Raw genomic sequence first — 17,424 nt, 5'->3', positions numbered from 1 at the left:
GGGAGAAAGATGAGGCATTCTGCTCCCGTAAAGATTTACAGCCTCGGAAACCCTGTACAGGGTCGCTGTGAGTCGGAACCGACTCCACGGCACATAACAACAACAACAACAACATGCCCTCTTATCACTTGTCTGACTTGCATGTTGGTATAATACTGGAAGTTATGCTACTGGTATTTTAAATACTGGTGAGGTCCACCCATAGTGGGTAGATTTCAGCAGAGCTTCCAAACTAAGACAGACTATGAAGGAAAGGTGGACTACTCCTGAATGTTTAACCAATGAAAACCTTATGAATGACAACAGAACACTGTCAGATATAGTGCCAGAAGATGAGTGCCTCAGTTTAGAAGGCACTCAAAATATGGCTGCGCAAGAAGCTGCCTCCTCAAAGTAGAGTTTACCATAATGATGTGCATGGTGTTAAGCTTTCAGGACCTTCACTTGTTGGTAGGGCAGAAATCAAAATGAGAAGAAACAGCAACAAACTTCCATTAATAATTAGAACGTGGAATGTACAAAGGATGAATCTAAGAATATTAGAAGTTGTAAAAAATTAAACAGAACACATAAAGATTGATAGCCAACACATCAGTGAGCTGTAACAGACTAGTATTGGCCATTTGAATCAGCCCCTATGATTTACTATGACTGAATGACAGATTCAAGAGGAATGGCATAGCATTCATCATCAAAAAGCGCATTTCACGATCTATCTTTAAGTACAATGCTGTCTGTGATAATATTCATATTATCCTACAAGGAAGATCAGTTAATCACTATTATTCAAATTTAAGCACCAACCACTAAAGTCAGTGATGACAGAAATTGAAGAATCTACCCACTTCTTCTGAGTCCTGGTGTGGCACTGCAGGATCAGCACTAGACCGCAAGGTGGCAATTCACACCTACCCACTAGTCCTCCTCAGAAACTATACAGGGTTACTATGAGTAGAAATTATCTACAAGCACTTTATCAATAACCTACTTCTTCAGTCTGAAATGGATCAAACATACAAGTAAGATGCACTGATAATTACTGGTGATGGGAATGAAAAAATTGGAAACCAAGAGGAAGGGTCAGTAGTTGGGAAACATGGCCTCAGTGACAGAAATTACACTGAACAACACATGATAGAATTCTGCAAGACAAAAGAGTTCTTCACTGCAAATTTTTTTTTTTTTTTCAACAACATAAAAGACACCAGATGGAATACACAGAAATCAAACTGACTCTGTTGGAAGAGATGGTGAAGAAGCCAAAACAAGGCCAGTGGCTGACTCTGGAACAGACCATCAATTGCTCATATGCAGTTCAAGCTGAAGCTGAAGCAAAAAAAAATTTTAATGTCCACAAGAGTCAAAATATGATCTTGAATATATCCCATCTTCTAGAAAATGGAGGTAAGGAACTCTGTAGCATATCAGTTAAGAGCTGAGCTGCTAACCTCAAGATCAGCAGTTCGAAATCCAGCTGTTCCAAAAGAGAAACAACGCTCTCTGCACTTTCTGCTCCCGTTGTTCTGGGAGAAAGATGAGGCTTTCTGCTCCAGTAAAGATTTACAGCCTCAGAAACCCTGTACAGGGTCTCTATGAGTCAGAGCCCACTCCTCTCAAATAACCACCAACCATACAAGCTCGCTATGAGCAGGAACCGACTCCGTGGCACACAACCATCACCACAAAATGGAGTTCATTGTAAGACTGGCTGTCAAATAAGATAGAGTTAATAAAAGCAAATAACATAAAACCTGGAACACATGAGTACTTGATATGTTTGCTATTCTCCTTAATGATTTTAATCTTCACCTTAACATCTGCAGGGTTTCTACATGCCCAGAGATGAAGCTCAACAACGTATTTTTTGTATGAGGGCAGGTGCTCTGTCTCAGAAAGAAAATTCACACCAGTCTTGATGGTGGTAGCTGGGTCTGGAAAATTATGTGTAAATTAAGCTTAGGAAGTGTGACTCTCAGGTCAAAAACAACAAAACTCAAACGTCGCCGCCAGTTCGCCGCTGCGGGGATAATCGCTCAGCCCCGACCCAGACTACCTAGATTCCACCTGTTGAGCACCCTAGCGATCCATTTGATCGATTTGCTCGAAGATTGCTTGTTTCTGGCTACAGGAGCGGCCCTCGTTCTCGCGAGGCTTCAGTCCAGGCCACTGAGGAACCTACTAGAGGAAAAGGGCGTGCCCAACTGGAGAGAGTAGGAACGTGAGGTCACGGCACTCCGCCTTCCCAGAAGGCTGTGCGCGCCCCTCGCTTCCTCCAAGATTTGCCGAGCGAGCGCGTGAACTACAGTCCGCGAACTGGCCATGGCACTACACGTCCCCAAGGCCCCGGGCTTTGCCCAGATGCTCAAGGATGGAGCGAAAGTAAGAGATGGAGGAAGGGGGTGAGGTGGGAGAATCGGCGTGGGGTTGCGGAACCATTGGGAAGGAGAAGGGCCTACTAACGGGCAGGACGTGCTGCCCTGGCGCTGCAGGCGGGGAAAGAGAAGATTCCAGAAAGCGAGGAGTGCCCTGTTGGGCTCTGCCGCTGATCCCCGTGGGCATTCGTTTCTTCCCGACCCTGGGAAAGGGCAGGTGGGCTGAGGGGCGAAGGCGGCGGGTGAGGGACAAAGCGGTAGAATTTTCGCTCACTCCGTATATGGGCGAACTCAAAACCCGCGTGCACTTTTAAGTTTTTCGGTAAAATGGGCCTATTAGGTTCCCACCTTTACAGGGTGAAAGCTGAATAACGTAGGTGCGACAGTTTGGGGATCGCGAAGCCGATTCGTGCATGGTTCTTGCTGTAGTGTTCGAGATTATAGGATGAGAAAGGACAAGGAAAGAGATGTAGATACAGGGAACAGTTCTTGGCAGATTCCTTACAAATAAGAAACAGAGGGATCCGCACATTTCGTTTTTCACTCGCTGAAGAACGAACACAAGTGGTTTCTGGTCCCAACTTCCGTTAGCAAGTTTCATGTAAAGTATAAAAGATAGTCTCTAGGGCTTGTTTTTTTAAATGGAAGAGATTGGGCCAGAAGATGGTACTAACTCTCTGTAACCCACAAGATAACTGACGCTCTGGTCCCAATACAATTTTTTTTCCCCGTAACGACCGAGTCTTAAACATTCAAATAATGGTGTTTACTTGACTCCTAAATATTCTGTGTTTAGTAAAAAATATGTATTAGTGTGGTTGAAATTGAAGGTTCTGTGAGAAAGGGGGACCAACAATTTTAGAAGGCAAGGTTCTTATATGCAGGATGTGCTTTGGAACTAACAGGTATAGTAATTATCAGTGTATATTGTAATGTGGGGGAAACTTAGTTGTGGGAATGGGCTTTGGTCTTCCCGGAAAATGGGGGACACTCAAGATGAAAGCTTTAATACAGACTTTGGAAACTAGTTTGTGTCACAAAGCATTACTTAAAATGTTATTCAGATGCTAGTTTTACAGAACACAGATAATCAGTAATTCCATTAACAAGGGATAAGGACTGGACTGCTAGCCACATGGTCAGCAGTTCAAACCACCAGCCACCCCTTGGAAACCCTACACAGGGTCACTATGAGTCGGACTGGATTCCACAGCATTTCACAAGAGTGGTGAAAGAAGTCTTTGGGTTTTTTAGACACTATATTCAGAGGGAAAAATAGTAAGAAAGAGCATTACAAATAATGACAATAAATAGTACTGTAGTAGAGGCTGACGTGGAGTTTTAAAAAAAGAAAACTGGTGTGCTGCTGCAGGCTAATGCTCTGGGCTGCAGAGTCGGTTTGAACCTCAAGATCGGCAGTTCAGGCTTACCAGCTGCTCCTTGGAAACCCTATACAGGGAACCTATGGGTCAGAACTGACTCGACGGCATTTAACAACAGCAAAAAGAAAGGTCAATGGTAAATAAAACAACTAAGGTGTTCAGGAAGATTCTTAGTATAGGACTGAGCTGACAATGAACCAGCCAGGGTCAGATGGGAAAGTATTCAAGTACTCTAAAGACTCTGAGGATGAAATGAATTTGACCTGTTAAAATAACAGTAAGAAGAGTGATGGGGCTGAAGCTTATCAAGGGAAGACAAGAAAAGTAAAAGATGAGTTTAGAGTGGCCTTACAGCCTTGAAGAGGAATTTAGATTTTACTATAAAGTGATCATATGGAAAGCCATTGAAGGGTTTTAAATATGGGGAGTGATGGAATCTGATTTATGATTTAAAAATCAATTTGACAGTTGCTAAGGTATGGCACTGAGTTAATGCCACAGACTGCAAAGCCGTTTGAACTGTGCAAGGTTGGTGGTTCAAGCTCATCAGCTGCTCCTTGGAAACTCTATACAGGGTCACTGGGTCGGAACCGACTCAACAGCAATTCACAACAACAACAAGGAGCTCTGGTAGCATAGTAGTTACGAATCGGGCTGCTAACCTCAAGGTCGGCAGTTCGAAACTACCAGCTGTTCCACCAGAGAAAGATGCGGCTTTCTGCTTCAGTAACGATTTACAGCCTCAGAAACCCTGTACCAGGGTCACTATGAGTCAGAATCGACTCCATGGTACTTAACAACAACAACAAGGAGCTCTGGTAGTGTAGTGGTTACAAACTGGGCTGTGAACCTCAGGGTCAGCATTCGAAACTACCAGCTGCTCCACAGGAGAAACAGGCTTTCATTAAGTAGTGAGCACATTTATGAATATCAAGCACTGTCCTATACATAAATAAGTCTGTTAGACTGTCTCAGCAATCTTGTGAAGTAGATACTATTACCCTTATTCTACAGAAAAAAAAATATCAGATGCGTTGTCCAGAGTCCTATAGTTTAGTAACTGGAAAATTAGGATTTATAGCTAACAGTCATACTCGGAATCCCATATGCTAAATTCTTAAGCTGTACTTTATTATAAGCAAAATACGCCAAGACCTCTATTGTATTTGAAAATTCTTATGTCGTACTGTCGTGTCTAATCGGAAGTATTTTACAGCATTTTTCAGGATTAGAAGAGGCTGTATACAGGAACATCCAAGCTTGCAAGGAGCTTGCCCAAACCACTCGTACAGCATATGGACCAAATGGTAATTTCTAAATACATTGGAATCCAAATGTGGCTTTTAATCCCATTGAGAGGGTAAAGAAATAGAGCACTTTCATCATTGAGATACAATGCCTAATGTTCATTGTGACTAACGTAATGATTCTTTAAATGAAGTGATGTTATGCTTTAAAAAAAGAAAATTCTCTTTTGCCTCTCATCACCAACTGAATTTAACTGATACAGATCTAAGTAGATATTGTTGGTGTCTTATGCATTAATCTAACTTATTTTTATTGAGCACTTGGTTCTTGCCAAACATGTAGGAAATGTTATGTGACGTTGAGTTAGTTCCTACTCATAGCAACCCTGTTTAGGGTTTCTGAGGAGCAGCTGGTAGGCTTGAACTAACAATCTTGTGGTTAGCAATCTACTCTTACTCAATAGTATCACACCAGTGTCACTCCATGTTGCAAATGGAGGCTGTAAACAAAGTATAAGGCAAAGTTCTTCTCTCTAGCACTTTGCAAATATAATTGAAAAAAGGTTATTTGTTAAACAGAGAAATCAAAAATAAAATTTGTCATCATCCCAGTTTTAAAGTGTGAATGCATTTTAAGTTCTTAACTAGGTTTTCCTGGGTATTGGGAAGAAATTGAATAATGTTGGGGGGGGGTTGCTGTGTTTTTATTTTTATTTATTTATTTTTTAAGGAATGAACAAAATGGTTATCAACCACCTGGAGAAGTTGTTTGTGACAAATGATGCAGCAACTATTCTAAGAGAACTAGAAGTAAGTTTAAAGAGCTAAGAAATGTTTTGGTAACATCAAGCATTAAGTGTATTTCATTATAGAAGAAAGAAGTCTTTGATTTCAAATTGGATGATAGGGATTCCAGTGAGAGCCAGAACTCACTGAGCTATCTTGTATTTTCCTGATCTTAGAAGTTTTCCACCTTTGAGAAGGTAGTTTTAACCACTTTTCTATCACTCATTTTACTGGAAAGTATTTGAATTTTCCTTCTTTGACTGACTTCTACCTTAAACAGGTTCTAGCTTTCATAGGTTTTACTGTATCATTAATTTTTTTCCAGTGTTAGAATTCATACAGATACTTTAAATTATAAAGTATTCCCTTTAGATCTAACATTTTAGGCACTCTGGTTGAAAAGATCGTAAGTTAATTTACAAAGGGATTTGATGTGATAAAAGTATATGTGCAAGTATTCAGATCTAATCGATTCTGTTGTCTTACAGATTGACAGTGATGTCAATCTATAATGTAGAAATAACTGGCATGTAAAATAACTTTTTTTAAAAAAACCATTTGTTTGACTTTGCAAAAATAAAAACAGGTGATAGAATTGTTTTGTTTAGCTTCGGTTTTGATATTAAGTCTATAGAATAGAGTCCTGGTGTGGCACTATAGGATAAGCTCTAGACTGCTAACTTAAAAATTGGCAATTCAAACCCACCATTTGTTCCTCAGAAACCATATACAGGGTTGTACGCATCAGAACTGACTTTCCAGCGATTAGCAACAGCAGCATAGAATGGATACTAACATCAGCGTTGTCAGGAAGGTGTGTCACCAGAATACACAGCTATTTCATAGCTAGCTGGTTTATATGTTCAGCCTCAAGGGATATTTTGAAAGTTTAGCCCATAAACCACCAGAACTTAATCCTATATTTTAAATGATACCTAATCGATATTTCTCTTATATTGTAATGTATTCTTTAAAAATTTATTGGACAAAAGTTATCAACTATTTCACGATTGGACTTGTCTTTGTGAGTGTTAATGTTATACACAGGCTTAATATCAAATTTTTTACAACACTCAAGTAAACATTGTAAATCATTTAATCTTTGCAGTATGTTTATGGGAATGCTGTCCCACGTGAAACAATGGTTTTAGATAGCTCGAACATTTTAAGGAAGGTCAGGAAGACCTCAAAGAATGAAACCTCAACAAATAAAACTGACTGAAGTTCAGAAACTGGAGGAAGAAAACTATAGAAATACCAATGATGCAGTAACTGCTGAAGTTGGGAATCTCAAAATTTGTTAAGTGCTATTGAATCAGTTCCAACTCACAGCAGCCATGCATAGGGTTTCTGAGAGTAGCTGGTGGGTTTGAACTGCAACTTTGAGTTAGCAGTCTAGTGCTTATCCTATAGCACCACAATAGGTCTCTGAGTTCAACAAACTAAAAGTTGGTCTTTTAGTTCAAAACGTCCTAATTTTCAGCATATATCTTAATTTGGCTCCATGGGTCACAAAATCGTTGCTCAGAGATCAGCTAGCTCAAAGATCTGATCTTTCCATCAGTCTTGAACAAGATTGAAGCTAATAAAGATATTTTTATGAAATGAAATTCAAGATATGAATCTTGAATTTACCAATACAGTCCAGAGAGCAGCCTTGAGGTTCAAGGCGACCCTGCAGTCCAGCGCATAAACCCACAGCACCATACCAGGATACCTCACATTTATTATTTTGTCTAATAAAGGTTTCAATGGTTTTGTAACAGTGTTTGTTTTTGTTTTTTTACCTTGTGTAATGATGTGCTGAACTGAGTCTTACATAGAGACAACCATCAGAAGAGGTGTGTGCACCTTGTAGTTGTTTTTGTTCTTAGTAATTGATTCATTTGTGTGGATAGGCCCAGAGGAAATTGATATTTTTTTTCTTATGATCACCCTATAAGTAAGTGCTTGGCATAAGGATTAAACAGTTAACTGCCCCATACGGAAATTAAAGTCTTATTTGAAAAAGGCGCGGAAATGGTTTTGCATTACCGTAAGGATTAATGTTTCAGCATATTTAAACATAAACCTCTTCTACCAGGTACAACATCCTGCTGCAAAAATGATTGTAATGGCCTCTCACATGCAAGAACAAGAAGTTGGAGATGGTACAAACTTTGTTCTAGTATTTGCTGGTGCTCTTCTGGAATTAGCTGAAGAGCTTCTGAGAATTGGCCTATCGGTTTCAGAGGTATTTTTTAATTGACTCCTATTTTATTTTTGTTTACAAATACCTGTTGGGTGCCATCGAGTCAGTTGTGACTTTACAACAACCCGTGTACAGCAGATCTGCCTTATCCTGTTCCATCTTCACAACAGGCACAATTGTTCTGTGTTTAAGCCCATTGTTCAGTCACTGGGAGTCCGTCTCAATGAGGATTTGCCTACTGCTTTAAATAAAAATAATCATCATAATGGCTAACATTGATTGAGATGGATTTTAGTACAATATTTGGCATTTATTGTGTCATTTTTATGCTCATAAGAGCCCTGTGAGTGCAGCCTAGTGGGTACTGCCATAGTTGGGGTGGGGTGGAGGGGCATGTTTTTTCATTTTACAGTGCAAACAAAATTTCAAATTTTTTCTTTAGAAAATTATCTGGTTTTGTTTTATACATTTCAGGTCATAGAAGGTTATGAAATAGCTTGTAGAAAAGCCCATGAGATTCTTCCTGGTTTGGTATGTTGTTCTGCCAAAAACCTTCACGACGTTGATGAAGTATCATCTCTTCTCCACACTTCCATCATGAGTAAACAGTATGGTAATGAAGGGTTTCTGGCCAAGCTTATTGCACAGGCATGTGGTGAGTAAATATCAGTAAATGAAAAGGTTCCAGCAAAAGTATCTTTTTTTTTTTTTCTAGTTTTTAAAAATGCCTTTTATATGTCTCATTTTCTTAACAGTGTCTATTTTTCCTGATTCCGGCCATTTCAATGTTGATAACATCAGAGTTTGTAAAATTCTGGTAAGTTGAGAAAATATCTAACTATCCGGATAAGTCATTTTTCTTATTTGTATTATCTGACAAATATTCTCATTTTTTGGACATTTACGACTTGACAAGTCTCTTGAGAAGGGCATCAGTTGATAATGTTTTGTTATTTCTAATTAGTAATACCGCTACCTTTTACATTTGAAAGGGACTTGAACTTATAAGGGGGTATTTGGCATACAAAAGGTTGTGGGGAGAGGGAATTACAAGATAATAGAATTTTTCTATGAACGTTTTAAAGTCCCCTTTTATTATACTGTGAAGTCATCAATTTTTCATGACAGCCTGCAGATTGAGAACAATAGGTAAACAAGTGTTCATGTCTTTTTTATTGACTCTGAAGGCAATTTTGAATGGGACGAAAGTTGTCCTGTTGCTTTGTAATAAAATTCACACTTGAATGTTAGTTTAAGAGTATTTTTTATAAAATATGTGCTTGATAGAGTAAAATATGTACATGGAAATGAATGTTCACATTGGCATTCTGCTTGTTAATATAGTTGAGTTTGATATACATAAGTACATGTGATATATAAACATACATGTGTGAGTCTGTTTAGTGCTAAGTTACATATACCAATGCCTGGTACATTGGAACCAAGTATGTACTTGGTGATTGAGATGATGAACAGTTTAGAACAGTTAGTTTTTCTCTACCTTTGATGTTTCTGAGCCCACTGAGGTGCCTCTCCTCCATAATAGTTTATTCCCATGACGGTTCCTGCCTTGAGCATAGTATAAATGCTGTCATGCTCCCCCAGTGTCATTGTCTTACTGTATTATTTTAGCTTAGAAAAGAATGTTTGGGTATGTGCAGAATCAACAATTTAGTCCTCGTTTTATTTCTGTGAGGTCACTTTGATGTTTTTGGTATCCCCTCCTTAGGGCGCTGGTGTCTATTCTTCATCAGTATTGCATGGCATGGTTTTTAAAAAGGAAACTGAAGGTGATGTAACATCTGTCAAAGATGCAAAAATAGCAGTGTACTCTTGTCCTTTTGATGGCATGGTAACAGAGACTAAGGTATGTAGCTTCAAACCTTAAAAGTCAAAAATTAAGATTGTATTTTTGAGATGAATATTTTAGGATTCTAAAGTTTTGAAGTAGAGTTTGTTCTTAACTAGTGAGTAATGCTTAATTATTGAACACTTCTGGATCTTTTTTTAAAAACAGGTGTATATTCTTTGAATTTCTAAATTAACAAAAATACTAAATTTTTCAAACAACATGGCAGTGTTTATGTATCTAACATAAAGACCTTGCCTTTAAGTAAAATCTATACATTGAGCAAGCTGAGATGCGTACTGAACAGACTAGGAGTGCCCATTGTATGTTCTTCATGAAAAGTATTTTTTTAAGGGGGGTGGGGACTCTTGAAATTTCTGGGGAAAAAAAATATGATTAATATTAGACAAGTCTTAATTTTACATTAAAAAATTAGTAGAAGTTTATGTCTATAGGTCACATTTGAGTTCTTCCCTATAATTCTTGAAATGCTAGTTAATGGTTTATGAATGTTTTTCATGGAGGAGAGAAGTGTTTGTTATTTAGTCGACATATTTTAAAGTTTGAGAATAACATCTTGTTTTAGTGACATGAATTGACCTTTGTCAAAAGACATAATACCTAGACACCTGCCCCAGAACATCTAACAACAGTCCTCTAGCTTTTCTACCAAAGTGCAACTGATTTTGAGGGTACAGGAAGGTCTAGTAGCAATTCGGTTCCTATAGATTCTGCATTTTAATTCAAAATACATGTTTATCTTCATATTATCTCCCAAATTTTTGCATTATTTCTTTAGCAAACTATTACTTATGATTTGAACACCAGCGTATTGAAATAGTTTAAAGAGTGCTTGCTTATTTGTTTTGCCAGGGAACAGTATTGATAAAGACAGCTGAAGAACTGATGAATTTTAGTAAGGGAGAAGAAAATCTCATGGATGCACAAGTCAAAGCTATTGCTGATGCCGGTGCAAATGTCATAGTAACAGGTGGCAAAGTGGCCGACATGGCTCTTCATTATGCAAACAAATACAATATCATGTTGGTGAGGTAAGAAAAACCTGTGTTAATATATATTATAAATGGTTACTTGATGGTGTTTCAACTATTCAATCAATTGTGAAGACTTAGGAAAGGAAAATTATAAAGTCTGCAGCAGTTAGCAAAGATACATAACCTAATCTAGGAACAAGAAATGCCTTTGAGGAAAATTTAAGCTAAGTGCTGAATTAGCCATGACAGATGGGTGTTCGAGAAAAAGGCTTTCCAGACAAAAGCATAACATGATTTAGAGGTCAAATCTAGCCCTGGTCCTTTCCCTTCAGCTCAAGTGTTGGGTCAAGAACAGAGTCTGTAAATACATTTGTGGGGCACACTAAACATCTTGCCTACCCATTCCCGCCTCTACCATCAATGTTCATGGTAAATCAACATCTTGTTTTTCCTTACAGAAAACGATTGCACCAAGTTAAGCAAATGTTTTCTGCATCCTTGGGTTAGTTACTCCAACTTTCGCAGTTCCAGAACATCATAAAAGCTTACTTGTTGTTGTTGTTGTTGTTAAGTACAGCCTTAATATGTGGCACTACTGCCTGGCTTTGTTTACTCCCAGGAACAGTAATCAGCTTTACCTTAACGTAGCATAGTGCAATCCATTCATCATGTTCTTGACTGGAACCTACAGGATCAGAATGTGATTTTCGGAACCAGTTTCCTGTTTATCCTCTTCAGTTTACTGAGCTGTCGGGTAAAACTTATACCACATGTTTTGTTGTTTTGTTTTTTTTAAGACTTAATTCAAAATGGGATCTCAGAAGACTGTGTAAAACAGTTGGTGCTACAGCTCTTCCTAGATTGGTATGTAATTCAGAAAACCTCAAAAGACACCTGAGCATATGAGCATATTTGGATTGTTTTTAATAATGTCTTCTCTTCTTCCCCCGCCCCCCCCAGACTCCTCCTGTCATCGAAGAAATAGGCCATTGTGACAGTGTTTATCTCTCAGAAGTTGGAGACACACAGGTGGTTGTTTTTAAGCATGGTATGTAGTAATGGTAAAATTTTTATGTAAATGTTAGGGGTGTTTTGTTTTTCTTTTACTTAATCCTCAATTATATTTATTGACAGAAAAGGAAGATGGTGCCATTTCTACCATAGTACTTCGAGGCTCTACTGACAATCTCATGGATGATATAGAAAGAGCAGTAGATGATGGCGTTAACACTTTCAAAGTTCTCACGAGGGTCAGTGTCTGCTTTAGTAATTTTTTAAGGCCTTAAAAACTGGCGCATATGAACCCAGGTGGAGACCTGGTTGGCCAGCAGTATGGCAAGATCTGGGCATAGTGGACGAGTGGAGAGTGAAGTGTCCGGCTGATAAAAGGTGATATGCACAAGAACACCCACACAAAAATACCCACTGGATCTGGCTTCAATAGCTGAATGATCAGAACTTGACTAGAAGAAAGAGGAAAAAAAAGTAATCTGATACAATTCAATGAATTTGACCTATATCTATGGATGCAGTAGCTCAAAAAGGGGAATAAATATTTACAGCAAGGATTATTCCAACCCCTTTGGTATACAGGATAGACAGGGATGGGCATCTTGGACATTGGCTACCCAAAATGGGAGAGCTACAAAGGTAAGAAGTGACTGGCTTACACCTAGTTTCAGAGACTAAGGGGGAAGAATCTCCACTGAGTGATTTCCAACCTGTCTGGATGGGGCTGGTGAAAGGAGATGGGTATAAGACTCTTGTGGTTCGCTAGCAGGACTGATAGTGTTGCAAATATAAAGGTAGATGTTTTGTAGCAAAAGGTGGGGAGTGATTGACTTTGCAGTTCAGGAGTGGAGTGCGGCACCCTATCCAAAGAAGCAGTGACGCCCTGGATATGGAGGCATATAGGATCACATGGAGAGATGGAGCCGGCTGGGGACTCTAGACGTAGAGAAGGAGAGGAGGGGAAGGCTTGCGGGGTATACCCTTTGGTGGTTTGATGATTCATGGAGGAGATTGTAAGAAATGATATACAATAGAATGAACATAAAGCTAATCTTCTCCCATGTAAACAAACTATTACATAATTCACAATAAAAACTTTTTAAATAATGATTAGCAGACATATGAACATCATCAGAGCTTAAAAGTAAAGCAGCTATTTTGTATCCATTGTTGATATGATTGTTGTTAAGTGTTGGTCAAGTCGATTCCAACCCACAGTGATCCCGTATAGAGTTTCTGAGGAGCAGCTGGTGAGCTTCAACCGCCAACCTTGCAGTTAAAACAGCTTTGCAGTCTGGCACATTAATCCACAGCACCACACCAAGACTCCGAAGTACAGTAGTACTTAGTGCTATATCTGTGGATATGCAGATAAGGCATAGTGTCCTTCATGTTCTTTGGTCTTCATTTTTAAATATCAAACTCCATACAGTGAGATAATTTGCCCAAATCACTCAACTTTTATAAACTGTCTAATTAGGAGTAATAATGCTTAATAACAACATTAGTAAAGTAATGGAAAATTATAAGACAAAATTGGTTAATGAATGACTTTATACATTTGTTGCTATTTATTATAGGATAAACGTCTTGTACCTGGAGGTGGAGCAACAGAAATTGAGTTGGCCAAACAGATTACATCATATGGAGAGGTATAGCATGCTCTTTAATAGTTGGCTTTTTCCCATTGTTTGAATAAACTATAATAATACATTTTTGTTTTAGACATGTCCTGGGCTTGAACAGTATGCCATTAAGAAGTTTGCTGAAGCATTTGAAGCTATTCCCCGGGCACTGGCAGAAAATTCGGGTGTTAAAGCTAATGAAGTCATCTCTAAACTGTATGCAGTACATCAAGAAGGAAACAAAAATGTTGGATTGGATATTGAGGTATTTGGGATGGGGGGGTAGGACTATGTATTATTTTGTTAGGACACATCCCAGAAATACAGCCAGTAAGCTAAACTAAAAAGAACAATCTGTGAGAAAAGTGTCCGACTTGTAAGAAAATCATTTTCTTAGCAGTTAATACTCACATAGTCTGAATGTTTCTTTTTGAGTTCCTTTTGTGTTAGTGTGTAGGTATAGTATTGATGTCTGGTTACTTTTCTGGACATTTTCAGGAGCCATACATTTTATATAAAACCCAATATAAATAAATGAGTATAAATACGAAGATTGTTTTTGTGTTGACAGGCTGAAGTCCCTGCAGTAAAGGACATGTTGGAAGCTGGTATTCTTGATACTTACCTGGGGAAATACTGGGCTATCAAACTGGCTACCAATGCTGCTGTCACTGTACTTAGAGTGGATCAGGTGAGTGAAAAATCAAATTCTGATTCTTAAAAATGATAATTTTCAGACGATTTTTATATTTTCATGAGACTAGAACATGGCAGAGTTCTAATTCCACTTAAACGAGTATTTCTTTACAACTTATGTGTCTTTGATACTCATAGCCACCCTGTATAGGATTGCCTGGGTATAACTGGATTTGGACTGCTGACCTTGTGTTTAGCAATCCAGTGCCTTATCCTCCTGCGCTTCACCAGGACTCCCCTTTACATTCAAGAGTTGTTAGTGTCACACAAAAGCCCCTAAATTTAAAATGAAAATCTTTCTGATGGTGGAAACCTTGTGATACATTTAATTGGAATGGAAAGAACAAATCTGATCTTGGCCCATCATTTTCCAACTTATTTTTATCCTTAGCACCCTTTAAATACATAATCAAGAAGTAGTTTAATATGTAATACTAGTAGGGAATATGTTGACTAGAGGAAAACGTAACCTGTAGTTGGTTATTTGTGGTACAGATATTGGCATCTAAGCACAGGACTGCTAACTGCAAGGTTATTGGTTCAAACCCACCAACCCCTCCTTGGAAACCCTATACAAGGTCACTATGAGTCTGAACCAACTCAACAGCACTTAACCACCACCACAACCTGACAGATTATGACTTGAGGTATTAGAGTGTCTTTTTGTTACTGTTCAGTGCCATCGAGTTGGTTCCAACTCTTAATGACCCTGTGTATGGTTTCTGAGAAGCAGCTGGTGAATTTAAATGACCGACCTTGTAGTTCAAACAAGCAAATCCTTGCATTTTTACCCTTTTTGGGAGTAGGAGAGCAAATGTGGCAAAGGGGGGCTACTCGCTGATAATTTTAACTGTTTCTTCAGAATAGAAAACTTGTTATTCAGTTTTACATTAAAAAAGGAGGGGATAAGGTTTTCAAGGAGAAAAGGTTTTGTGTTTATAAGTTAACAGTGGCTCTCAGATGAGCACTGGACTGTGAACCACAAGGCTGACAGTTCAAACCCACCAGCCATTCTCTGGATAAAGATGAGAGTGTTCTTGTAATCTCGGAAACTCTGTAGGATTACTGGGTCAGAACTAACTCCAAATGGGACCACAGAATTGAAGGGAACAAGAGAAGCTTAAGTAATTAACACATGAGGTGAACAGAAATCCTGATAAGGGAAGTTCTTTAACTGGGAAGCTTTTGAATGTCAGCTACTCATAACCTTTGATGGCACAGAGCCCATCTAAATTTCAACTTACAGTGGTAAATTTTATAAAAGGGGAATCTTATTACATCCCCTGATCTTTGCATTGTATACATTTCTTCCAGAGATAGGACAATTTTGAGGACTTAGTAGGAAGCAGCTTTATCATGTAAATCAAAGAACAGAAATCTTCAGGCAAGGGTTAGCTGGAAACACTGCCTTCAGAAGAATATAGAACATAGATGTAATCAAGGATATGTCAATCAAGCTTCACGTCTTGATAAGTTTAATGAAAGTTTCTGATGTTTTTATTTCTCTTCATATAATCAGTGTTAGGATAAATTATATGAGGAAGCCCAATTAATTTAGCTTCTGCCAAATTTACAAGCCCAAAGCTGCCACAACTTTTTAAAAAGATGTAAATTTTTTCATGCTTCTTGTTAAAGTGCCATTGAAGTCAGTTCCCACCTATAGTGACCCTGTCTGTATAGGGCTTCCGAGGAGCAGCTGGTGAGCTTGAACTGCTGACCTTGCAGTTCAAATGGCTTTGTAGTCTGGCGCATTAACCCACAGCACCACACCAGGACTCCAAATTTTTTCATGCTAGATAGTTTAATTTAAATCTAGGTTAGCACATTTTAAATAAACCACACCAGAGAACACTAGAAGCTTGGATTTTCATGAACGTTTCTACCACTTGAAGGTTTCTCACTTGCAGATAATAGAAAATTTCAGGGAGACCTAAAGTGCCTAACACACACAGAAAATGGTATAAAGATGATTAGTGGTTACAAACCGGGCTGCGAACCACAAGGTCAGCAGTTCAAAACTACCAGCTGTTCCGCGGGAGAAAGATGAGGCTTTCTGCTCCCATAAAGATTTACAGCCTCAGAAACCCTGTACAGGGTTGCTATGAGTCGGAACCAACTCCACAGTACATAATAACAACACCTCATATATAAATAGTAAATCAGGTGTCAAATTTTTCTGGAAGTGATGCTGCGAACATGTTTCACTCAGCTTATTTTATTGAAAGTACTTTTCGTAGAATGCCATTCAACTAATGTGTTTGTTATTGTCCAGAAAAGCAGAAAATGCAGCATTGCTATAAAAGATTGAGTAGTAGTTATGAATTGGGCTGCTAACCTCAGGGTCATCAGTTTGAAACTACCAGCTATTCTGCGGGAGAAAGATGAGGCTTTCTGCTCCCATAAAGATTTACAGCCTCAGAAACCCTATACAGGGTTGCTGTGAGTCGGAACCAACTCCATGGCACATAACAATAAAAGTTTGAAATGATTGTGTTTATTCTTGAAACAGGTTGATAAGTATTTGTATGATCTCTTCTTTTTTAAAGGTTGAGTTTATAACTATTTGTTTGGTTGTGTAGATTATCATGGCGAAACCAGCTGGTGGGCCAAAGCCTCCAAGTGGGAAGAAAGACTGGGATGATGACCAAAATGATTGAGTAGTGTAATTCTACTGTGTTAAGTTTGTAGTAAGTAATATTCTAGCAATTGTTCATTGTTTTCTTATTCTCCTTAAGTTAAAAAATGTTTTGTTTATATGCTAAGCTGAATGATGCAATAAACTTGTTACTGTCAAAAGCCTCACTGCCTACTGACCACTATTATTGGACCCAAATAAAAATATCATAAATATTTTTCATTTAAGTGCTTAGTGTGATCCAAGGACAGCTTGAGAGCATGTCTAGCCCTTAATGACAAAAGTTTGCCAAGCCCCAGATTAAATTTCTTGACATTTTTCTTACAGCTGTGGAACTATTAAGATTCTTAGGGGACTTGTTAAAATAGCAATAACTGATTTGTTAAATGGTAGACTTACATATAGTCTACCAGCAGTTTGGGAGTAAGGGAAAGTTAAGTGATTGATAAGACAGTAACAAAAGACATGACATAACTGAAAATATATTTCCTAACATGTAAAATTTATGCACAAGAGTATTTATAAAGCAGAGCTTGTTTTTTTTTTCCTTATGATCAATAAGGATTGTTGAAAGGCAAAGACAACAGTAAATAGTTAAAATTATACTGATTTTATAAAAGGATTTACCTTGAGTA

General features: G+C 38.3%; 1 protein-coding gene across 3 annotated transcripts; it reads left to right on the top strand.

Annotated features, from left to right (window-relative positions):
- The first annotated feature begins 2,254 nt into the window (after positions 1–2,254).
- On the top strand, positions 2,255–16,954 carry CCT8 (chaperonin containing TCP1, subunit 8 (theta)). 3 transcript variants are annotated; one of them, XM_006862512.1, is made up of 15 exons: positions 2,255–2,379; positions 4,971–5,061; positions 5,732–5,811; positions 7,871–8,020; positions 8,453–8,633; positions 8,734–8,795; positions 9,708–9,845; positions 10,701–10,879; positions 11,620–11,686; positions 11,783–11,870; positions 11,957–12,072; positions 13,414–13,485; positions 13,559–13,723; positions 14,030–14,149; positions 16,734–16,950. In XM_006862512.1, the coding sequence occupies exons 1-15, from the start codon at positions 2,320–2,322 to the stop codon at positions 16,809–16,811; spliced, it is 1,647 nt and encodes a 548-aa protein (XP_006862574.1). In that variant the 5' UTR covers positions 2,255–2,319; the 3' UTR covers positions 16,812–16,950. The 3 variants fall into 3 exon arrangements, with proteins under 3 accessions (XP_006862574.1, XP_006862576.1, XP_006862575.1); XM_006862513.1 differs by having other exon boundaries at positions 2,288–2,404; XM_006862514.1 differs by lacking the exon at positions 5,732–5,811 and having other exon boundaries at positions 2,259–2,379; positions 16,734–16,954.
- The last annotated feature ends 470 nt before the right edge of the window (positions 16,955–17,424 follow it).

The sequence above is a fragment of the Chrysochloris asiatica genome, unplaced genomic scaffold (assembly GCF_000296735.1).
Source record: "Chrysochloris asiatica unplaced genomic scaffold, ChrAsi1.0 scaffold00049, whole genome shotgun sequence".
NCBI lineage: Eukaryota > Metazoa > Chordata > Mammalia > Afrosoricida > Chrysochloridae > Chrysochloris > Chrysochloris asiatica.
Note: the sequence above shows the minus strand (reverse complement) of the source record. Positions and strands in the feature narration are given on the sequence as shown.